The sequence below is a fragment of the Alnus glutinosa genome, chromosome 4 (assembly GCF_958979055.1).
Source record: "Alnus glutinosa chromosome 4, dhAlnGlut1.1, whole genome shotgun sequence".
Lineage (NCBI taxonomy): Eukaryota > Viridiplantae > Streptophyta > Magnoliopsida > Fagales > Betulaceae > Alnus > Alnus glutinosa.
Window position 1 is genome coordinate 1,222,869 of NC_084889.1, and position 24,631 is coordinate 1,247,499.

A 24,631-nucleotide genomic window follows, 5' to 3' on the forward strand; every position below is an offset into this window, starting at 1 on the left:
TCTTATTGGCGTTTAACATTGAATTTTTTGTTGGGTTATAAACTTATAACAAAATCAGTCCTCTATAATATATTATTTACAGGATATGCCCTCAATGAACCCAAGTCTGATAATACTGATTCCGAGCCTTGTGATCTCGAGTTCGAATATAATCCTCTCAATTTTAGATCAAATTAATATTATTATTATTATTTTAAAGTGGTATATCTAATAGTCTATATAATATTAATATTAACACGTTTTTAAAAAAATTCAGACGTTGTATGCTATTTTGTTGTTGTTGTTGTTTAAATGTAAAAGGCTGTCAAATCACTTGCTTAATTAATATTGGTCTCAATTTTAAAGATTGATCAAACCTATACCTCAGGTTCTCACGTTAGATTGACTTCCAAACAACAAGGGCTAATGAAATGAAAAATCTCCGTACTGTAATAATGTGCTTTAATTTACCACTTGCTTTGGGGCATCTAATTCATATTTCATGACATTTAATAATGAAGATGTAGTTTTTATTTTGATTTGTCCTCCACCCAAGAAAAATACGCATTTTATTAATTAAAAATGCTTTCATTACACAATATTATTTTTTGTCTCATAGCGTCCATTATATTAATCAATCTCAATTTCTAAGTCAATAGTGGATTTTGGTCTATTTATTGCTGTATTTTGAACTCATCCTACTAGTAAAAATATTGGTGTTATATGATGTTAATATACTAATTTACTCTACAGAAGTACAACAGCATGAGATGTTTGACTTTTTTCATTACTTATTTGACGAATTCAAAGGCAGAAAGCCAGGAGTTTAATATATAGCATATATAATTCCTTAATTTATATATAACATATAGATGGTCCAAAAGATGGTTTGGTTTCTTAGTACTTTAGTTCGTCTTTTTCATCTATCTTCTACGTACGTAACTTGCATAGAAATACGAAGGAGTACAAGCTGATATGACCATTAGTTTCCTGCGATGTCTCTCTCTCCCCCACTGATTGCTTCATCTGCAACTTCACATCTCATCAATCTTTCTCTCTGGTTATTTATTCTGAGCCCCATTTCATCAATCTCAGATGCCATATATTTTAAGTGCTACGGAGGGATTCCAATGAAAGATTCCGGGCAAATTAAGTCAAGAGAATACGTTCACTCCCATCATGACTGAACACAAAAATAAACAATATCTTGTTTATATATATATATATATATATTATATATAACTTTCACGTACGGGCTCGCTCTAGATAGCTCAGTTCTAACCAAACCAAACCGCACCAAAATGGTAAGCTTCTGCTTTTGCTTCAGTTTGTTTAACAATTTCAGATTAAATCTCAACTGGGGGACACCCAATCACGAATGATATATCATTGCCACAATATCTTACGGATTTTTGGGTTGAATTTTCTCTTGCATCTTGTGCAGGCTAGCTAGGCATGGTACTCTGATGTTTGACTAGCCTTTTCTTATATGGATCATTTTTATTTTATTTTATTTTATTTTTCAAATTGACCGGGTAGGAATAATTTTCAAATTGACTGGCATTAATTGAATAACTTTGAAAAAATGGACACCAGAATCACATACAAAGGTGCTCTCATTCTTACTATTATGTTTGTTGTAGCATTCCATACGCCATTCTAGGTGTATAGGCCAGGGTACGTTCCTATGTTCTTAAATAAAAAGATTTATTTATGTTCCAAATCCATTTTTTTTTTTAAAAAAAATAAAATAAAATTATTTTCATCAATCATAAACATCAGTACGTATTGATGTTTCTGAGAATCCTAGTCTTGAATCATTTCCCACAGAGATGACAATGGGCATTTCCATACTTAAAAGATCAGGAACTAAATGATGATCATCAATTGTTCGAAGAAGAAAAAGAACAATAATTCATATTGTACCTGGAAACTGGAAAGCCAATCATTGAGGAACACTTGTACATTACATTGCAAGATGAATTCCTTAAAGCCGACACCTCATCTTCCAGTTCAATATACTTGATCCATCATGTCAACAAGAAGGGGAAAATGGCGGGTATCACCATAGACAATTGTCCGGGTAGCATAATGAAAATGCCATCATAATTGGTAGCAATAGAGAGGAAAAGGGTGGAAAGACCTATTATCATCTTTGTGAGCAAGGTTTTGAGAAACATCAATACTGATGTTGAGGAAGAAAAGAGTGATAGTGCATCGATCGTATATGATTAAAAGCATAAATAACTTTTTATCTAAGAACATATATAGGGAGAGCCCTGTATCTTGCTAGATATATACCACCTAGAACCACAAACATAGTGGAAAATAACTGCATCATTGATATAACAATTTCAGCCCGTCACGTAGCAAGCATCCAAAGGTTATATTTAGAGTCTCACGTTAAAAAATTCAACTTTCTCAAAAAATGGGGAGGACTTTTAATGTCGTTTTTGAACTTGAGGAAGTTGGTTCTATTTCGTTCGATGTATACAGTTTGAAGAGAAAGAGGGATTGCAATATTATAAAAGGAATAATTGCACCGTTGGTCCCTGTGGTATGCCATAATTATTTTTCACTCCCTATGATTTAAAAAATGCATTGGAGGTTCCTGTGATATGCAATAATTACAAATCGATCCCTACAGTCAAATTCCTTTAAAAATTTTAACAGATTCCGCCAAATGCCACGTGTCGCCATCTTATTGGCAACACGTGGCGCTGACATGTCCATCTTAATAAAATAGTATAAATTTATTAAAAAAATAAATAAAAATACTTTTTTTTTTTAAAAAAATTAAAATTAAAAAAAAAAAGGAAAAATGTGGCAAGAGGGTGGCTGGCCGCACGCCACCCCCATAGGCCGCCGGGGGTGGCTGGGCCACCCCTTACCTGCCAGTTTTTTTTTAAAAAAAAAATAAAAAAATTTATTTATTTATTAATAAATTTATATTTTTTTTTATGAAGATGGACACGTGTCGCCATCTTATTGGCGACACGTGGCGCTGACGTGTAGGGCTAACAGATTCCGTCAAAATGGTAGACGGAAAATCAACTCAGGGAGTAAAACGTAATTATTGCATATCACATGGACCTTCCATGCACTTTTTAAACCATAGGGAGTGAAAAATAATTATAGCATATTACAGGGACCAACGATGCAATTATCCCATTATAAAATGCTAAGAGACAGATAGATGAAAGAGAAATCATTTGAATATTATTTCAAATAAATAATAAATGAACGAGAGAGGAAAGAGAAAGCTTTTAATATTAAATAATATTAAGGGAATCCCTTTTGCTTCCTTAGATATATAGTACAATTTTTGGTTCTCTTAGTGTTTCTTTAATTTAGGGAGGAACAAAAAAATTGATTTATGTGATTTTTTAAGAGTATTCCTTCTATTTAGGGAAGTGAATGAGATTTAGGAAAGCTACTGCTAGTACTCTTAATGGATAACGGTGAATTGTTCTATTATCCTACCGTTATCGAAGAGCAATTAAATATCTCCAAGCTATACTAACCAGTAAAAAAATATATATGTTTTTTTTTTTTTTTTTTTAATAAAAAGTTATTCCAGAGATTAACTAATTACATGGCATACATTTTAGGGGGATACCAGGAATGGTCAAACAAACATGCTCATTGGAATATACAAAGAAATCCATAATCTACTTGTAAAGCCATAGGATGGCTTTATGCAAAAAATTGGAAAATTAATATTACAGCATAAGACTAAAATAATATTATTTTAAAGACTTGCGGACTGGTTTGAGCTGGTGATTGACGTGTCAAACTTAACTTAATTAAACAAAGAGAATTACAAGTGCTGCTTTAAATTTAGGATAACATTTTTGCTTAGCTAAACATAAACAAAACTTTCTCTTTCTTTTAGTATTTATTTGAAATAATATTTAAATAATATTTTGTTTTCTCTAACATTTTATTTAAAAAATATTTAAGTGATATAGAAAAAGAATAAGAAAAATATATTGTGGAGTTTATTTGAATAGGAAACAAAAATAGTTTAATTTCATAAATTTAAAAAAATACGCTGTTATGGATTTGCTAGATTGGGCTTTTGTTTTGGGCAATCGTCGGGCTAGCAAGGCGAGATTCAACTGTTCAGCCCACGTACGCAGGATTGGGCCAGCCCTCTTCATTTTCAAGATTGTCTCAGCCCATATTTCAGCTCTGTTATCATCTGCGCGTGAGTGTGTGTGTGGAGAATGGCATTCGCTACAAGCAGTGCAACGCTGCAGGTGGCATCATCCTTACATGGCGAAGCCTTATCATCATCGTCAAAGTCGAATATCTTCATGGGGGCACCAGTCACCTTCTCAGCCTCTACTCTCTCTGGTCTGTCACTCCCTCTCTGTTCTCATTTTCTCTATTTTTTCTTGTTTTGTTTTGTCACCGACACCAACGCTTCTATCACTATCCTCATTTTCGGCTGCTAAGAAAACTTTGAATTATGTGTTTCAGCCAATGGGGTTTTTTTCTTTTCATTAATATGAAACTTGGAAAGTTTGAAATTTTAGTTTCTTTTCTGTTCTTCTTTTCCCCGAGCTCCCCGTTGGAAGCGCAGGGGAATGTATGGATGTTTTTATCTTTCGGTTATACAAATTTGTTAACTTTGATTCCAATCCTGGTATTATTTTGTATCATGTGGTTTTTCAATTCAGGAAAGCAATTACATTCTCGAAAGCAACTCGTTGTTTTTTCGAAGAAGTTATCGGGTTTGGCGGAGGCTATGAGAATCAGAAGGTACATCAATTTGAAGGGGCATTAAGACCCTTCTTTAAAATGCACCCTTGTTAGTGGCAATGGACGATAGATGGTGTTCTTTGAATAGATAAAGCTAGTTCACGTTTATGTAGTGGTCACATGTTCTGTCTTTTTTTCCTTCTGAGCTTTATTTACTTCTAATTTAGTTATACCATATTCAGTAGAATTAGATTTTGTGGCTTAGAAGCTTAATTTATGAAATGAATAGAGGTTTTCTGGGCGTTGCTTGGTAAAACAATATGAAAAACAAATAGGCTTCAACATTCAGAACATAGTTGAATAGTCGCCTATAAGGTGAATCAATTTATCTGCAACTACATTTTTCACATCTTCTATTGTTATAGCATATTTAATGATGACATGTATTTCTTTTTATTCTCTGTTCTACATGCATCTGAGGAAAAGAATGATAAGAGAAAGTACTATTTGATTGTTACATATACAGATAGGAAAAGTAGGAAACTGTTAAAAAGAAAGAGCTGCACTATGCTGGCCCTTCTAGCCCATATGCCACATGCATGGGCATTCTCGATCTTTTTTAGTTCTGAATCAATCAAGTGCTGATGGTTGGCATGCAGTGCCATGCAGAGCATATGCATATGTCAACATCTATTTTGCAGCTGCTTTACTGCCATTTAGAGGATATGGATAGGTCATACGTCTATTCTGTAGCTCCTTTCGTGCCATTTAGAGGATATCCGTATACCAAACATCTATTCTTTAGTTCCTTTCTACCTGCCTGAAAGCCCATTAGCCTATTTTTCATAATTTCCATGTTGATTCTGTTAGACTTTAGATGGTTGAACTTAGAAATTCAACTCTCTCTCTCTCTCTCTCTCTCTCTCTCTCTCTCTCTCTCTCTCTCTCTCTCTCTCTCTCTCTCTTATTTGCTTTCAGAAACAGAGTAGGGTCATTAGTCATTAACAATGTGCTTTTCTCAGGACCCAGAACATTTAGACCTTGAGTGGTTCATTTCATGTTGTTGCCTTCGTCATATTTTAGTGAAGGTTGATGTGATTCTTAGTTTGCCTCCATAATTTATTCTTTGTTCATATGTAGAGAACGTGAGCTTAAAAGTACGACAAAGGGTATAAGAAGGCCACCATTGAGGCGGGGAAAGGTATCACCACGTCTTCCTGTGCCTGATCACATACCCAAGCCTCCTTATGTAGGTTCGAATTTGTTGCCAGAAATTTCAAGTGAATATCAAATTCATGATTCTGAAGGCATTGCTTGCATGAGGGCTGCGTGTGAGCTTGCTGCTCGCGTCTTAGACAATGCTGGAAAATTGGTTAGGGTAAGCATTTTAGCTTATATCATTTAATGTGAATTTCTTTTGTGAATTTTGTCAGTGATAGGATCTATAAGGTTCATAATTTTTTTTCTACATCTCTTGTGAGTATTGTTTTTAATATGCCTTATCAAAATACATTTTTCAAAACCTCTTTCATATTTCTAGATAGCTTTTGGCTAATTTAACTTCCAAAGCAACTGAAATTCAACTTGACATAAAAGTCCAGAACCTGGCATGTCTCTATTTTGGATTTTGGTTTAATGCTTTGAGAAAATTGGCATAAAGTTACAATTTACAAGTGATCGAATTTTGCAAATTAATGAACATTTGGTATGCTGGATTTGACCTCTATTTTTGTGCGACAACTTCATATGAACAATGCATGTAACGCCCAATTGAAAGTGTTAGCCATATCTGCACTATTACTCCAAAATCCAAAAGAAGTCAATGTTACCATTAGAGCTCTCTGAAATCATTTATAAAACATGTCTCACCTAGTAAAGAATTAATGCGAGACTTGGTGCCTATGCATCATCATCACAATTCACCAATTCAATGTGGGACTTAACTTTTCGGAGTGTCACAATTCAGCGGTGAGTAGTTTACAAGAGTTTTTATCTGTAGATTTCACATATGTTTCCATCTTCTAGATATATATTTTGGTCAATGGAAGGTCTTTAGGACAAATTCAGGTGAGATTTGTTGTAATCTGTAAGAAAAATGTTGTGGTTGTTATAACATATATTGAGATGGTAGCTATTCTGAGTTTATCATGTGCATTTTGGCTGAATGGAATGTCTAGTGCATAGGCTTTCTGCAAATGACTTCACAGAATGATGAGCAACTTCTCCTATCCCTGTGGACGCAATTTCTTTTGATGTTGATTATAGAAATCAATCATTTTTTTTCTTTCACACTTCAATGTTAAAATTAGAACAGCTCTCCTTCCTTTATCAATGATCACGATGGAACACATTCTCACTGCAAACTATAAACATTGTCTTGATTTAATTTTTATCTCATCTTTTCATTTGTTTCTTTAGACTTTGTGACATGACATGTTTTTGTATCTTAACAGCCATCAGTGACGACAAATGAAATTGACAAAGCAGTACACCAAATGATTATTGATGCTGGCGCTTATCCCTCACCTCTTGGCTATGGGGGATTTCCGAAGAGTGTATGCACATCGGTTAATGAGTGCATGTGCCATGGAATTCCTGATTCTCGCCAGTTACAGGTTTGGTGTGCTATGATTACCTATTGATGCTTGCACAAGATAGATATAATGCATCACTAATACTCATATCTTGTGCAGGATGGCGACATAATAAATATTGATGTGACAGTCTACCTAAATGTACGCTTCTTCTTAAGTTGCTCATTTTCTGATTTGATCATTTGTGTATCGAATAACTGCTTGTTGTTTTATTTAGATACCCTTATAGTGATTGCAATGGACAATGGTCTTGAAACCATCTCTTATGATCGAGTATTTTCGCATATGCTACTTGTATATCAAGTGCCTGTAGCCTAGTGAATAAAGCGTTTAGAATGATCAGTCTAGGAAGCTTCATTGTTACAATATGCATATTTCTAATGTAGCTTCAAGTGCATGGCATCAAGGATCTACCTTGGATAAATGCAATGAAGAGAGACCATAGTTTAGCATGACTGTATCTTTATGACTGCTGAACTTGTAAGCTTTTTCCATCGCTTTGCTAACACGATAGACAGAGACAGTATATAATAATTTCTAGGAAAATTGCTATAATCTAGGATCCACCACTCTGTAAGTGTCTCCTAGTTCAAAAAGTCCACCACTATGTGATGATAGTGAACCTTCTGGCACCTTTACTAACAAAATTTGCCCATGTAGAGGATAATCATATTTCTTTATGGTCCATATTCAAATCTGATACTTGTTTACCTACCTATTGGTTTATTCCTGTTGCTGGTTAGTTTTGGAAATGGATTCTTGTGGCCAATTGGGATTAAGTTTTAGTTGAGGTGGGTTGAGTAGGGTCCCCTCTCCTCTGCTAGCAAGGTTTTCCTATCCTGCAGCCAGCCAGTTTTAACTCTCATTAGCAAATTTGCTCTCTTACCCTAGTTTTACTATCAAAAAAAAAAAAAACTCTCATTACCAATGGTCCGTAGAGTTATTAAATATGCGGATGATTTGCAAAAGGGAAAACATAACTATTATATATGTCAACCCTGCCCCCCAATTTTTTGCCTAGGAGAAATTTGTAAAACTAACTGGGCACATATACGTGGAAAAATGTTGTGCACTTGTAAGCTTCCTATAAAAAAGTTGTATAGCATATCTAAATAGGCTTTTGAGGTGTTTTTGCTGAACATTTCAGATATGTCTAGTGTGGTGTGCCAAGAGCCTTTGATTGTGATAGGTTTATGTTATAGAATAGGGGAGTAGGTGCTGGCGATGGTTGCTCTGTCCAATGCAGACCCATGTGAGTGCCTTTAAGATCATCATTAATGGAAATTATGAGCTGTCAGAGATCTCAAACATCTTACTAACTTGTGTGTGACATATAGCATGCGAAAAGAATCGTATGGTATCATCCTAACAGGGATATAAAGAATTGATGGCATGACGTACATTGGAACAAGAGGTGTACTGTCCCTCAGCTTTACAAACTTGGAACTTCACAATTCCCTCTGCATGTTTATATTCTGACAATAATGTAGACCCCTTCATTTAACGTTACTAGTAGTTTGCTGTTTACCAAGATTTATTTCCCAAAAGCGCGCACACACATGCATGGGAGCACAATACAATATTTGAAGATTGGTTAATGAATGGTTCTGCAGTTTCCTGCTGTAGATGATCTACAGTATCTGACCCTATAGTTGTTTATGTTCTACTTTCTAAAGCCAGAAACTGATTATTTGCTCCATGTGGCCTATCTTCGTGTGTTAGGGATATCATGGAGACACATCAAAAACGTTTCTTTGTGGGGATGTTAGTGATGCAATGAAACGCCTTGTGAAGGTATATGTCTGTCTGATATCCTGCAAATTGTAATCATTAACCTTATTATATTCAACATGCTTGCACTAGTTGTTTGAAGTTGGAAGCATGGTTCTTCTCTGCCATTCTTGTCTAACAAAACCATGTATCCATTTTAAGAAAAAAATTATTATCTCATTGCCTCTCTTACAACTGTTCAATTTATGTATAATCTGGTAGGTTACTGAAGAGTGCTTGGAGAGAGGCATAGCTGTTTGCAAAGATGGTGCTAGTTTTAAGAAGATTGGAAAGCGAATTAGGTATTGCTTCTTTTGCTCATAATATGTTGGATCAGAAAATGAGACATTTTTTTTTTTTTTTTTTGTAGATGACTAGGTGTCAACTCTAAAAATTTATGAACTATGAGACTTTACAGACACCAATCAAAATGTCAGATGCTATTAGGAATAGATCCATGTTCATAGTGAGATAGCTTATTCAGATTGTGCAGTGAATATGTTGGAGTACCTTTGTGCTCTATCCTATACTATTAGTACTAGCATGTATATATTGTCATTAGTGCAGTTAAAAAAATGCTTGGTTATCTATTGAGTTTGCACTTTAACGTATTGAGTTCTATTAAAGACATATCTAGCCCTCAGCTAGATATGCGTTCTATAGATAAATCTCCTACTCCTATAAGTTCTCAAGATAAAGATAAGACCTGAAGGATAGGAGCTAATGATAAGATAGTGATAAGATCCCTAGTTTAAATTCAAATACTAGATCTGTTTGTAACTGATTAAATCACATTAATTAATCAGATTGTAGTCTTCCATTCCTATTACGATTGTACTCTCCTAAACACATGTAACTACTTTTCAGTTCTCTATATATACAAAGAGCCTATACCAACATTTGGTAAGGTAGCACAAAATATACACATAACTCTCTAGTTTTTATATGGTATCAGAGCCACAACAGTGACTCACGTCCTTCAATTTTTTTTTTCTCCTTCTCAACCTTCGGTCATGACTACCTCAAACCCACTACCACCCGAATCCAACCAAAACCCACCTGTTATCATCTCTACACACTATCAAACCCCTCCGTTGGTAACTTTCACCAACTTTAACCCAACCAAACTTACCGGGGTCAACTATCCGGTCTGGCTGCCTCAAATTGTCCCGCACCTTAAAGGCGGAAATATTTTTGGCTTTGTTGATGGATCCACGCCATGCCCGCCTCCCACTATGACATCCACAAAAGATGGTGTCTCAACGACGTCTCCCAATCCGGCTTTTCTTCACAGTAGCATGCAAGATCAGCTATTGCTCGGTGCTATCAACTTAGCTCTTTCCGAAAAGATGCCGACTCATGTTACCCAATGTGCCACATCCCGTGATGCATGGATCACTTTAGAGACTCTCTTCACGTCTCAGATGAAAGCCCGCACCATGCAAGTGCACTATCAGCTGGCGACCCTCAAGAAAGGATCCTTGTCCATTGCTGACTACTACCACACGTTCCAGACGTTGTGTGATGCCCTTGCTATCGTTGGTCAACCTCTCAATGGCATTGAGAAGGTATCCTGCCTCCTAGCAGGCTTAGGATCTGATTTTGATCCATTCGTTACCTCTGTTACAACCAGAGCCGAACCTCTTTCTGTAGATGAGATCTATGGCCATCTACTCTCCCATGAGATGCGCTTAGAACAACATCAAGCCACTCTTGATCTCTCTATTGCCAGTGCTAACTTTGCCACCCGAGGCAACCTCCCTCCACACTCCTCTGGAAACTATCACGGCATGCGTAATTCCCGTGGTCATCAAGCTTCTGGCCGTGGATTCTCATCTAGCAATTCCAGGCCATTTCATGGCAGAGGCCGAGGACCATCTGGCCGTGGTTTCTCCTCCAGCAACTCCCATTCTAACTGCCCTCTGTGCCAGGTCTGCAACCGTCATGGTCATTTTGCTCTGGACTGCTACAACAGGTTCAACGAGTCTTATTGCCGTGACCAGCCTTCTCAGGCCCAAGCTTATCTCTCTGCCCCATCCAGCAGCTCCGATCAGAACTGATACCCTGACTCTGGAGCAACCCACCACCTCACTTCTGATCTGGCCAATCTAAACATCAAGGCTGAGGACTACTTGGGCTCGGATCAAATCCGTGTTGGTAACAGTAAGGGGCTATCAATCAAACACATTGGTACAACTCGTCTCTCTACTCCCAGTTTCAATTTTGATCGTCTTAACATTTTGCATGTTCCTCAAATCTCCAAAAATCTTATTTCAGTCCAAAAATTCACCTCAGATACTAATACATTCTTTGAATTTCATCCTTCCTATTTTCTCTTAAAGGACCGTCGCACGGGGAAACTCCTCCTCCACGGGCCAAATAGGCATGGACTCTACCAATTTTTCCCTTCCGCAAATAAGCATCCCCGCTATGCCATGGTGGGTGAACGCGTTTCAGCTTTTCAATGGCACTCATGGCTGGGTCACCCCACCTTGAGGATTGTTCGTCGTGTGCTTTCCAGCTTTAAACTTCTAGTTGCTTCTTCAAAAGAGTCTCCTGTCTGCACTGCATGTCTTGGTGCAAAGAGCAAGCAACTTCCTTTTGCTTCAACTTCCGGATCAGCCAATTGTCCTCTTGCTTTAATCTACACTGATGTATGGGGACTAGCCCCAGTTAGTTCTAGAACTGGTGCAAAATACTATGTTTCTTTTCTTGATGCTTATAGCAAATACACTTTGCTTTATCCTATTTCATTAAAGAGTGATGTCATTTCCATTTTCACTGCTTTTAAATCTTATGTTGAACGGTTCTTTAATACCAAAATTAAAGCAATTCAATCTGATTGGGGTGGTGAATATCGCACTGTCAACACTCTCCTCCAGAAACTTGGAATTCAACATCGAGTGTCTTGCCCCCATACTTACCAACAAAATGGTGCTATCGAACGGAAACATCGACATATTGTCGAAATCGGTCTAGCCCTACTCTCTCATGCTCATCTACCCTTCAAATTTTGGGATGATGCCTTTTCCATTGCATGCTATCTAATCAATCATATGCCAACTTCAGTTCAGCAAAATCTTTCACCATTTGAAACACTTTTCAAATGCTCTCTGGATTACACCATCCTACGTACGTTTGGATGCCTTTGTTGGCCAAACTTATGTTCCTATAACTCCAACAAATTCCAACCACGTTTTGTCCCTTGTTTATTCCTAGGTTATAGCCCTCTTCACAAAGGCTACAAATGTCTCCATTTGCCAACAAATCGGCTCTACATCTCCCGAGATATAATCTTCAGTGAATCTGAATTTCCATACACTTCTCCCTTATTCTCACTTGACTCAAATACTTCAAATCTTAGGCAGCAAATCTCCCTGCCTATTCTTCTAAGTCCACAGGCTGCTCATCCTTCACAACGGGTCACAGAATACTCCTCTCCTTCTCCATCTCAGTTTCTGCCCTCAACACCAGTGCAGACCCTATCCTTAGCTTCTTCAAGCACTGCCGAGTCACCTATTCCAGCTGCATCTTCAGCATCACCTCCTTTCCCTTTAGCTCCCCTTGTTTCCTTACATCCTATGGTTACTCGTGCAAAAAATAACATTTCCAAACCGAGAGAGTTTATTGATGGTCGGGTTCGGTACCGCCTTCCTAGAGCACTACTTGCTGAATCTTCACCCCTGGAGTTGGAGCCTACTTGTCACTCCATGGCCGTGAAAGACAAAAACCGGAGAACAGCCATGAACACAGAATTTGATGCTCTACTTCAGGACCAGACCTGGACCCTAGTTCCACCTGAATCGGCTTCTAATGTAATTGGGTGCAAATGGGTATTTCGGATCAAAAGAAAATCTGATGGATCGATCGATCAGTACAAAGCACGGCTGGTAGCCGAGGGTTTTCACCAACAACCAGTAATTGACTATGGTGAAACCTACAGCCCAGTCATCAAACCCACTACGGTACACATTGTTCTTTCTTTAGCTCTCTCAAATGGTTGGCCTATTCATCAAATCGACATCCAGAATGCCTTTCTCCATAGAACAATTTCAGAAGTGGTATAGATGACCCAATCCCCCAAGTTTTCTCACCCCCAATTTCCCACACATTTATGCAAACTTCAAAAGGCCTTATATGGCCTCAAACAAACACCAAGGGCTTGGTTCTCCAGATTAAGTGGGAAATTACTACAGCTCGGTTTTCATGGCTCCAAGTCAGATACTTCCCTCTTCATCTACAAATCGGCTGCCTACACTACACTAGTGTTAATATATGTGGATGATATACTGATCACCTCTTTAAAGCCATCAGCAGTCCGTGACTTACTAACTACATTGCAGCAGGAATTTGCTGTCAAAGATCTCGGCCGCCTTCATTTTTTCCTTGGTATTGAAGTTCTTCCCTGCCCCACTGGTTTTTTGCTCTCTCAACATCGTTATATTGTGGATATACTACGCAGAACAAAAATGCTTGAGGCCAAGCCTATCAAGAGTCCTATGGCTTCTTCAACACATCTCTCGGCTTTTGAAGGTGATTTATTCCCTGGCCCCACTCTATTTCACAGCACAGTTGGAACATTGCAGTATCTTTGCATCACAAGATCGGACAGTTCATGCTGTAAAAAGACTCCTCTGATATCTCAAAGAGACAGTTCAATTCGGTATTCACTTCAACGGTGCACCTTTGACCTCCATCCAAGCTTACTCCGACGCTGACTAGGCAGGAGATCGTGATGATCGTTGCTCCACAGGTGGCTATTGCATTTTCCTTGGAAACAACTTAATTTCCTGGAGCTGTAGGAAGCAACACACCATCGCCCGCTCAAGCACAGAGGCTGAATACAAGGCCCTTGCGAATACTGCAGCAGAACTATCTTGGATAATGTCCCTATGCTCTGAAATTGGACTCCAATTCTCTCTTCCTCCAACTCTGTGGTGCGACAACATAGGAGCTACATACCTATCCTTCAATCCCGTCTTCCATGCACGAACCAAGCATGTCGAGAATGACTTCCATTTTGTTCGTGACATGGTTTCTAAGAAGACACTTCGTATTCAGTTCATATGCAGCAAGGATCAACTAGCGGATGTGTTTACCAAGCCACTCTCTTCCGCATGGTTTGCTTTTCTCAGAACCAATCTCAACGTTCTTCCTATACCGTTGAGATTGCAGAGGCGTGTTAAAGACATATCTAGCCCTCAGCTAGATATGCGTTCTATAGATAAATCTCCTACTCCTATAAGTTCTCAAGATAAAGATAAGACCTAAAGGATAGGAGCTAATGATAAGATAGTGATAAGATCCCTAGTTTAAATTCAAATACTAGATCTGTTTGTAGCTGATTAAATCACATTGATTAATCAGATTGTAGTCTTCCATTCCTATTACGATTGTACTCTCCTAAACACATGTAACTACTTTTTAGTTCTCTATATATACAAAGAGCCTATACCAACATTTGGTAAGGTAGCACAAAATACACACATAACTCTCTAGTTTTTATAAGTTCAAAACCTGTTAGGAAAAGAACTGACCTACCAAAGAGAGGCACGGGGCTTGTTACATGACAATCTAGAGTGTGTAAGGCGCGATTCTTAAAAGAGTTAATGAGCGAGTTGTTTGTAATCGAAGAAGGAAGGATAAAAAACAAAAGTTCTGCGACAAAGTTTGAATTTGATGATGCCTTATGTAACTGTTATTATTAGTTAAACCTTACTAAAATCTTTTGTGTTTCATCATATACTGTAAACCTTTCAAAGGAGTAAGGTGGATGTTGTTATTATGCTAAATTGTAAAAGACAGCTCTAATTTCAAGTATTTGAGTTGATTTAGTATCTTGGTCTATTATTGCAAGGTTATAGAATATTAGGACTAGGTGCAAAAGATTATTCGTCTTATTAATAGTCACCTAATTGGCATGCTGATGCTTGCATAATGCTTTGAACATGAAATTAGGTGGGCTTCAGAGCTTCTGTTGGGTGAGGATTTCTTCACCTTATAGATGGTTATAGCTGGCCCAATGTGACTTAGATTTCTTTTTGAAATGACACCTCACTGTATGTTTAGGCAAGGTGTATAATAGATGGATATGTGTCCTTTATTTTGGCAAGTGAGAGATATGTGTTTCATGTAACCATAAGACATAATTCATTGCTTTTGTTGGTGATTTGCTATTATCTATAGTTGACCTGCATAATTTGCTTTAACTGATGATACACGACCTCTTCATTTCGTGCTAACAATGACTGATTTTACTTAATTTAGAGCTTGTTTATAACAATTTTATTTTGCATCATTATCTCAGCGAGCATGCTGAAAAATACGGATATGGTGTGGTGGAGCGTTTTGTTGGGCATGGTGTGGGAACTGTATTTCACTCTGAACCGTTTATATATCATCACCGTAAGTCACCTATTGATTTCAGTATTTTGCTTATCTTATTACTTTATTGACTTAGGACAAATTCAACCATTAGTGAGTGATTCAGTATTGGAAACTGAATCAAATTTTGTCACACCATAGACTAAACATATTAGACCATTCAGTAAACATTGGTATTAGAAGGGGACTCTCATCGTAATGAAACCTCTTGTGGCATATGTTGATATCGACACCTTATAAAGAGGTTCTTTATGTGAATCATATGTACTATGATATCTCTTATATTTATTGCCACAAGATCTTTCTCAAATTTGTGAACTAGGCTTTCTGTTTTCTCAGTAATGCATTTCGGATAATTTGTGTTTGAAGCTTATCATGTTGATTTTTTAGCTGTTATTTTCTGAAATACTGGAGTTTTGCATGACTAACTTCACATTACTTATAAAAAAAAAGATATGATGATAGTGCTTGCTACTTGAGTGCATTACTTTGATTAGGGATATCATCAGGTACTCAACTACTTCTCTACTAAATTTGGCTTAGACTTTATAGTTTGCCGTGGAAGTATTTCTTCTTCTTCTTCTTCTTCCTCTCTCTCTCTCTCTCAAATGGAGATTTTTTTTTTTTTTTTTTTTTTTTCTGATTGATTTATTGACTGTTCTTGGTCAAATTTTATGGTGGATAGATATTCTTCAAAGCCTGGTAAAAGAGAAAGTAATTATAAAATGATTGCAATTCACTCTAAATTTGGCGTGTGCAAATAATTGCAATTGGCTGCAGTCAAAAGCCTAAGAAATTGCCTAAGCATAGCTTTCTTTCTTTCATCATTTGTTGTTGAAGGTATTACTCTCTGAGATCTAATTGTTTATTGTTTGACAGGAAATGACCAGCCTGGTCACATGGTTGAAGGTCAGACATTCACTATTGGTGAGTGCATTAACCTGTCGCTGGAAATTAAGGCAGCCTATTGCCTATTTAGACTCGGATCTGTAGTGGTAGTTTAAGACATAGGACAATACCCTAGTATTAAAAAATAAAATAAGTTAATGAAGGTGGTTAGTCTCTCTTGCACCCAATAAGAAAGAAACAGTTATCTCAAACCTTTACTTGGGTTAAATCTGCAGAGTAACCACTAACCAGTGTCCATAAGTACTTACTGAACCAAAAGAGCTGCTAATTCCTCTTGCCATGGTTCATTATTCTATCTTATTATTTCAACTTGCGGGGAACTTTCATATCTCTGTTGCCTTACATTCCACTTTACTGTAATGGTATGTTGCAAACACAATTTATATTTATTTTTGCTTGCTTTACTTTCCTAATTTCATTCTAACATCCTTATCTTAGCCATAAATAACATGTGCAGTACTAGGTTTTCAAACATATATCTGATTATATTGTCAATGAAATGTTTGTTCTTGCTTTGACTATGCCTTGGTGCCATGTGCAGTACTAGATAGCATAATAAGTTTTTTCATTCTCTTACATTTCTCTCCGTCTTTGAGTTCAAATAAAATGATAATGAGAAAAACTGCAATTTATCTTATTCTTTTTCCTTAGCAATTAAAAAACCTAAAACTATCTGACATCTCAGTTTGTAGTTCTTGTAAACAAAACGCAGAAAATTGTTTTTAAAAAATGTAAAAATTGTCTTGCCTTCTTGGGTAAGATCCCCTCTTCTTCTTTGCTTGTTCTGAATTTTTCCTTAATTGGAGTGCATTTGCTGCTTAAGAAGATTCTTCTTCATGAGGTAGTGAAGTCTGCGGCTTTTTTTCTACACTAATCATGAAGCTGAAAATTTGATCTACGAATCTTTATCTTAGAAGTATCCACCCGTTTTACTGCAGAACCAATTCTGACACTGGGAAGCATTGAATGTGTAACATGGCCGGACAACTGGACGGCGGTGGCAGCTGATGGTACCCCTGCTGCTCAGTTCGAGCATACCATTTTGATTACTAGAACTGGTGCAGAAATTTTAACAACAATTTGACATGGTATTCTTTGTTTTGTTTTTTTTTTTTGAATTTTTTAGATTCTGATTCCATATGCCCCTCTATATATAAAGTATATTTCGTATGTAGCAGACAATGTTGAATGTTTATCAAGCTGCTGTGAGGAGTTCAACGTAGAATGTTTATCTTACGCTCTCCGAGAGAGTGACTATAACTGTGCTTACTGTTGACATGATTGAACGATTACATATATGTTGCTTTTTGAGGACTGCTAGCGGCAGTCATTAGCTGTCATCACTGTGATGTTCACAACGGTCCCTGAAATATTGGACAGTCGAGAATGTAGCTACATTTTCATGCTCCCCACGCTCTTTAGCAACAAAGGGGGAAGAGGATTCCTTGAACACCTTCTTTAAACTTATTTTTCAGTCGTCGTGATTCTTGACGACCTTGAGCTTCTTCAGCTTTAGAAGTTTCCACCAACTTAATTGCTCTACAACTAGTTCCTATCAGTAAATGCTTTCTTTAATAAATGAAAATTTCTGTACAGTTTTTTTTTTTTTTTTTTTTTTTTTTTTTTTTTTTTAAAAAAAAATATTAAAGTAATTGAAATATTATTATTACTGCACCAGAAAGAACTTGTTTTGGTATTTTCAGCCATCCAAACCAGTCAATTATTACTGCCACCACGACTATGTTCTCGTATATCTTCCATTCTTCAACCTTCATTCCTCGATCTAAGCTCTGCACCAGCCTATTTTAATGAAGAGGGGGGGGCAAGGGGACGGGTGCCAATCAGCTCTCCCTTCCCAAACCCAAAAACTCGTAGGATTTAATCCATCACTATCTTTTCCAACCCAAAATTTTAGATTCTCAACTACCCATCAACAGTACTCCTCGACAAGAAGAAGCTCCAAGAACATCACAACGACAGCGTTCTTCTTCAACAAACCCTAGTCACATTGTGATTCTTCAAGACCTCGTAAGCACTTGAATAATTTAGCAACTTATTTCGAAATTGATATATTCTTTTCCCATCAAATTTACAAATTTACTCACACAGTTAATCGTTTGATAAAATCGCAATTTTACCTTTAAATCACAAATTAGCCTTTAAAATTCTGCGTTTTCAAAAAAATATCATATTACCTACGATTTGAAAAGACAGATTTTCTGTGTTCTCAAATTGCAATTTTTAAAAACGCAGTTCACAAACGATTTATGTTATGCGATTTGGTTTAAAATCGCATTTATTATTTACAAAATCATAATCTCAAACACACCCTAAGACTGAGCCAAAAACCCATCAACTCGCTTGGAGACCTTGTTCTATAGCGGAGACATGGAAAAGCGGTTAGGAATAACAGCTGGCATGAGCATCCTAATCCAACGTATACTCGAGAAAAATGAAGACAGGTACGAGGCTGTGTACAGCTTGTACTTAAAATGGAGACAAGTTCAAGCTGTTCTACACGTTTTACTTGAAGGGTATTCCTGAGTTGCCGGCTGAGCTTAACGCGGGAAAGACTGTGATGTCGTCCCCAAGTATTGAGCCGTCGCCAAGTGCTAAGGCTACTGAGCCTCATGCCACTATCCCTAACTTCACCAATTGATGCTCTGAACAAAGCTTCTCTTAACATATTACTCACTTTATCGATCGTGTAATAAGTGTACATTGAGTTGAAGACTCTCCATGTAAAGAGTTTCTGAATAGCAGTGATTGAATTTGCTTCCCATATCGATTCAGTGAGAGCTAGCTGCGCGCATGCATGTGTATTGTATTTATAAATGCATAGTTTGGATTTGTTACAAAATATTCAAAACTCAAACATAATTTACACTATCTTATCTTCAGCTAACATTTCATTATATATATTGATCGATCTTCCCATCGGGAGGAGGGAGAAGCGGCTGATCTGCCACCGCTTCTTCCCTCTTTCTTTTCCTTTTTTTCTTTTCTTCTTTTATGGGAGTTGAAAGCTAAATCTATTGACGTCCGTTCATTAATTTCCACTACTCACTCTCCCGTATACCTTGTCCCCTCACCCCCAACCCACCAGGAGCCACCCGCCATCCAACCTCCACACCAGCGCCTGGGCCCCAGTGGTGTTTGATCCAACTTCTCCCTCCCTTCTCCCTTCTCCTCCTCCTTCTCCTAATTACCTCCTGTCCCCTTTCTCTCTATCTCATTTTCTTTTTACTTTCCTCTTTTTTGTATGGGGTGTTTGAAAGCTAGATTACTGTCGTCCATCCATCTCCGCTGTGCAAGCGCCCCTCTACTAGTCTCCCCACCCCTATCCACTACAAGCCACCCGCCATTCAGCCTCTCCACCAGCACATGAGACTCACACGCCGCCCCCTTTGGTGGTGTCCAGATCCAATTTTTCCTTTCTAGAGCCCATTCTCACACCTTTTCTCAATAAAATGGGAGTTGTTCTCTCTTTTGTTCGGAGCTACCGCAGAGCATGCTCTTTTATTGAAGAATGCAAGGAAATGTGATTTCCATATGGAGTCGTCAATCGTGCACATTTATTTTTAGCTGTCCAACTATCAAACTACATTGCATACCCCCCATTAAGGTGGCCTAATCCTCAGCCTTTTGATCAAGGAATTATGGGGCCTGATCTTTTCGATCCATTTTCCATTTTAGATTTAATTTTTATTTCTTGCACAGTAATGACTATATTAGGGTGTTTGTTGGGGTCTCCTACGTACCCCTCCTATTGTTGTTTTATAATTTTTATTTTATTATGGTTATCTTGCTCAGGGGAAAAAAAAATGTCTCCAATTGTTAATGAGAAGTAATTAAATTCTAATAAATTCTATGAAAGTGTCTTTTACTCTAGATCAGAAATGAGCAACATTTCTAGTGAGAATCTTGTGTATTTTTTTTTAAAAAAATAAAAATAAAATAGTTTAAGAGAATGTCATATAATTGTTTCCACTTTCAAAAAAGGAGCATTTTTATTTGGAATATATATATATATTGTCAGCTTTGGCAAAAACTGCTTGGTTTAATTTGTTCATCAATTTTGTTGGAGTACGTTCGTAATTGCCTAGCTCTAATGATGATCTGGCTAGCTTTAATTTGGCCATGAGCACCATGAAGAAAGAAAAATAATAATTTTTTCCAAGACCTTATATACAACAGAAATAAAAAAACAGAAAAAGACACAGGGACAGTTAACCAATATATATATATATATATGAATTGCTCGAAACCATGTGAATGCCTGTCCAGGCCCTCTTCTTTCCAACAATCTATTATTACAAAACAATGATAACCTGGATCTATCACAAGTGTACTTCACTAGGTGTGTGTTCAAAGAATGTGATTAAAATCTAGATTAAGAAAAATGCTTGGAGTAATACAATTTTTATTATAATCTTTTTACAGACTTTGGTGAACAAAGAAAGGACTTTGTAATTGGTTACGTACGGACGTTGGAAGCACTTTGGAGAAGGAAAATGGATGAATCGAAGTTTGAAAATGATCGAGACGATGTCATTGTCTATCTAGTGACAAGATGTTGTAGGCTGTGCAAATAAGCTGTAAAAGTAACGAACCAAAAATGTCTTTGCTAGCTTGTATAGGCCGTAGTGGTAGTGGTAACATAAAATGGAGGAATCTTGGGATACATTTACAATTTTTACTTGAAAAAAGGAAAAACAAAAAACTACATACAATATTCTGAGAAGTGGAAGGAAACAAAACTGTTGATGCAATTTTTAGCTTGGTGACGTAGTAGCTTTTTGATTCGTTTCTTCGCCTATAACCTGCAATAAAGTAAAGACCGGCTGGGGGTTGGCCGGTAAAGCCTCCTCCTACGCCCAAGTCAATTGGGAGAGTAGGAGTGAATGATCATCATATTAGATGGGAGGGCATACCTCTTAGATGATGTGTATATATAGGCTCAATATTATTGTTGATGCAGTAAAAGTCTTATCATTGTACAATGTGAATAGTGCCAGTAAAGTGTGTAGATATCAGGCATGGTGCTTCATACTAACTTCTGACTTGATTTGACAAGTGTTGGAGATCCTAATAAATGCTGAGAATCTTGGTCATTCCCGGCCAAACATATAATCCCGACCGTACCTATTATCCTGACCAAACATACCATCCCGACCGAGCATATAATCCGAGCACTGTACGACTCATGTATAATCCGAGTACTGTATATGGTCCGAACACCGAATAACCCGAGTGGGGGATAATTATTCCCCAACAAAAACAACATTAAAGCTAGCAAATATATATATATACGTGTCATCATTTAGGAAATATGACTCAATATAAGCCCTGTCATATCAAAAACTCAAATTAGTTATAAGATTCTTTTCATTTTAAGCTTTTGAAGTAAATGGTAACTTAACATATATAATAGCAAAGCAGATGTCTCGACTCTTATCAATTCAAACCGTAACTAACTCCACACTTTTAACTCTCATTTTAGTTTATTAATATTTACGTGTTAAGCATCACATATTTGACTCCACAGCTTAACTCTCATTTTACTTAAATATTAATTAGTTTAAATTACTAAATCTATAATTTCTTATGAACTTAACATTTTTAAAATAAGTAATGACTTAACGTAAAGACCTTCGACTTATCTAAAGTGGTGCACATTACATTAGTATCATTGCCGTTATTCCTATGTTACAATATGAGCAACATTATATACCATAATTTTATTTCATAATGTTGATATAATAGTTCCAACCAATTATTTAGAGCTGACACTTCAACAATATTATAAAATAATTATGATTTTTAGCATTTCACTTACCATAGATAACTATGATTATCGTTATATATACTTAATTATAAAGATGTGTTATTGTTACATTATATTATCTTACATCAATCGTACACCAAGATACATTAGGTGTAGGACTCATGTATATGAGAGCTACATATATGGAGCCTACATACATAAATCTCGTACCCTATATTTCTTAGAGTAAGATTAATGTAAAATAATGTGACGTAAGAAAAAATATTTCCCCTTAATCATATGCATGCATATAAATGAATGGAGGACGGATTCATCTTTTTACTCGAAAAGACAAAATGGAGAATCGACATAAAGAAATGAATAGTAAAAAGGCAACAAAAAAAGATGATGATGTAGAGCAAAAGGCCATGCAGATTAAATATTAGTAAAATTAATTAGGGTTAAAAGCAAAGAATGGGCGTCTGAAAATGTTTCGCGGTATCTGTTTGTAGTTGGTCTGAAAAGGAAAAAGGCAGCCCTTTGGGTGAAACCCCAAAAACAGTAACCTTTCCGTGGTCCCTCGTTACCCCAACTGACACTATGGCTCGATCAAAGTCTTAGTAGTGGTAGACGAAGCTCAGAGACACTCAGGCTTCAGAAACTCTCTCTCTCTCTCTCTCTCTCTCTCTCTCTCTCTCTCTCTCTCTTCCCCGGCCATATCTATGGCAAAGGCAAATGCAAACATATGAACAGTAGAATCTGTGACTGTACTGTACAATTGTCTGCATATCTGCTCTGATGACCTGCAATCACTGAATTCACTTGACCACTTTGTGAGTCTTCTCTCTCTCACACACAAACACAAACACATATTTATCACAGAAAAGTGGGACAAAAAAGGACCTTTAATTATATAATCGAACTGCCACTTCCAACATTTAATGCATAGAACCTTGGCTTTCATTATACTGTTTGTCTTCATCCTCTCCCCCTCTCTCTCTCTCTCTCTCTCTCTCTCTCTCTCACACACACACACAGCATAGAAACAGTCACTAATCACCAAACCTTAATCACTACCAAAGCCTAAACTTGGAAAGTATTAATTACTAAAAGAAAACAGACCCCTGACCTCCATTCTCATTTTCTTCTTCGTCATCATCATTATCATCTTCTTCTTCTTCAACCTGATCACACAGCTCCATAGTGATAGTGTGCGGAGCATGGCCATTCCCAAATGCCCTAACATGGTCTTTAAGGGACCTCTTGTGCTTGAAATCAGACCCACAAATGCAAAACCAGAGCCTTCCGCAGTTCTTCTCGTGAGTCCTCCAATCCCCTCGGACGGCAAATGGTTTCCCACATTTTCGGCACCCGTAAGGCTTGGCACCGTGCTTTCGCTTGTAATGAGTCTGAAGGGTCCTGAAATCTTTCAGTGGCCTTGACCTCGGATGCTCTATATTGTTCTTGCAACCCTCAGCACAACAATAACACGGCAATCTCAGCATGGAAGAAGCGGGTTTTGTTCCTCTCAAAGATTCTGCTCCCTTCCGGTACTGTGATCCATGCCCCCACATATGCATCTATATATATATATATATATATCACCGAACGAAAAAAAGAAAAAAGAAAATTGACACAAGAAAAGCACAAAGATGCAATAAGATGAACGTGAAATAACTAGAGAATAGAAGTTTGAATTGAATATTGTATTTTTAGAATAGGAAATAGAATCAGCGAATTAATGGAGAATATAATATATGTGACATCTAATAAGAAATCAGCAATGGCAAGAGTATATATAATTCCAGTACTGCTAATTGTTTGTAACCTGCATGTTGTTGTATCTGTTGAATGTTTTGTTGCAGACAGTGCAAGAGAACTGTGTTGGACCGACAAGGATCTGTGTCGGAGAAGGAATCCAGTATTGGCCTTCAACAGGGGGAACGAGGTCAATAGGGTTACTAGAGTTGGGTGCAGGAGTAATTGGAGGACCAATGTGAAGGGCTACTGTTACACCACCCTCACTAGAAGGTTTCTGGTGACTCACAGGGTGGCTTGAGGAGGGAATATTATAGATGGGGTTCTTACGGATGTGTTGGCCAGGAGGGCCAAGAGAGAGAGAAATGGAATCGTCGTCTTCTTCATCAGCTTCCAAACAGGCACTCTCACTAGAGGATATGTAAGTAAAGGAGGGAGTTTGCATGATGCTGTTATATGGAGACAGACAGAGAGACAGAGAGAGAGATTTGGTTTTGGTGGTGGAGAAGATAAGCGGGGACGAGAAAGGCGATAAATAAACAAATGTTGTGGGTATATATTTTAAGTTTAGGAATGTTCAAATATTTTATTTTTGAATCAAAAAAAAAAAAAAAAATTCTCAATTGAAAAATTCACTGGAGGGAAGCCCAAGTCCGTGTAGATAGTTAAAACAAATCTTTAATTTTTTTTTATTAATAACTGATCTAAAGATTGGTAATTAGATTATTAATATGGTGAGATATTTGGGAAATAAAAGTACGAA

General features: G+C 37.1%; 2 protein-coding genes across 3 annotated transcripts; one reads left to right on the forward strand and one right to left on the reverse strand.

Annotated features, from left to right (window-relative positions):
• Nucleotides 1–4,200: 4,200 nt before the first annotated feature.
• Nucleotides 4,201–17,517, forward strand: LOC133865301 (methionine aminopeptidase 1B, chloroplastic). 2 transcript variants are annotated; one of them, XM_062301683.1, is made up of 10 exons: nucleotides 4,201–4,338; nucleotides 4,665–4,746; nucleotides 5,827–6,064; nucleotides 7,140–7,301; nucleotides 7,380–7,421; nucleotides 9,003–9,074; nucleotides 9,273–9,352; nucleotides 15,358–15,455; nucleotides 16,314–16,361; nucleotides 17,282–17,517. In XM_062301683.1, exons 1-10 carry the CDS (start codon nucleotides 4,209–4,211, stop codon nucleotides 17,425–17,427), a joined length of 1,098 nt encoding a protein of 365 aa, XP_062157667.1. In that variant the 5' UTR covers nucleotides 4,201–4,208; the 3' UTR covers nucleotides 17,428–17,517. The 2 variants fall into 2 exon arrangements, with proteins under 2 accessions (XP_062157667.1, XP_062157668.1); XM_062301684.1 differs by having other exon boundaries at nucleotides 17,215–17,355.
• Nucleotides 17,518–23,070: 5,553 nt separating this feature from the next.
• LOC133866557 (zinc finger protein WIP6) lies at nucleotides 23,071–24,391 on the reverse strand. The gene is made up of 2 exons (XM_062303117.1): nucleotides 23,939–24,391; nucleotides 23,071–23,690 (listed from the first exon to the last, which is right to left on the reverse strand). Exons 1-2 carry the CDS (start codon nucleotides 24,311–24,313, stop codon nucleotides 23,217–23,219), a joined length of 849 nt encoding a protein of 282 aa, XP_062159101.1. The 5' UTR covers nucleotides 24,314–24,391; the 3' UTR covers nucleotides 23,071–23,216.
• Nucleotides 24,392–24,631: the final 240 nt, after the last annotated feature.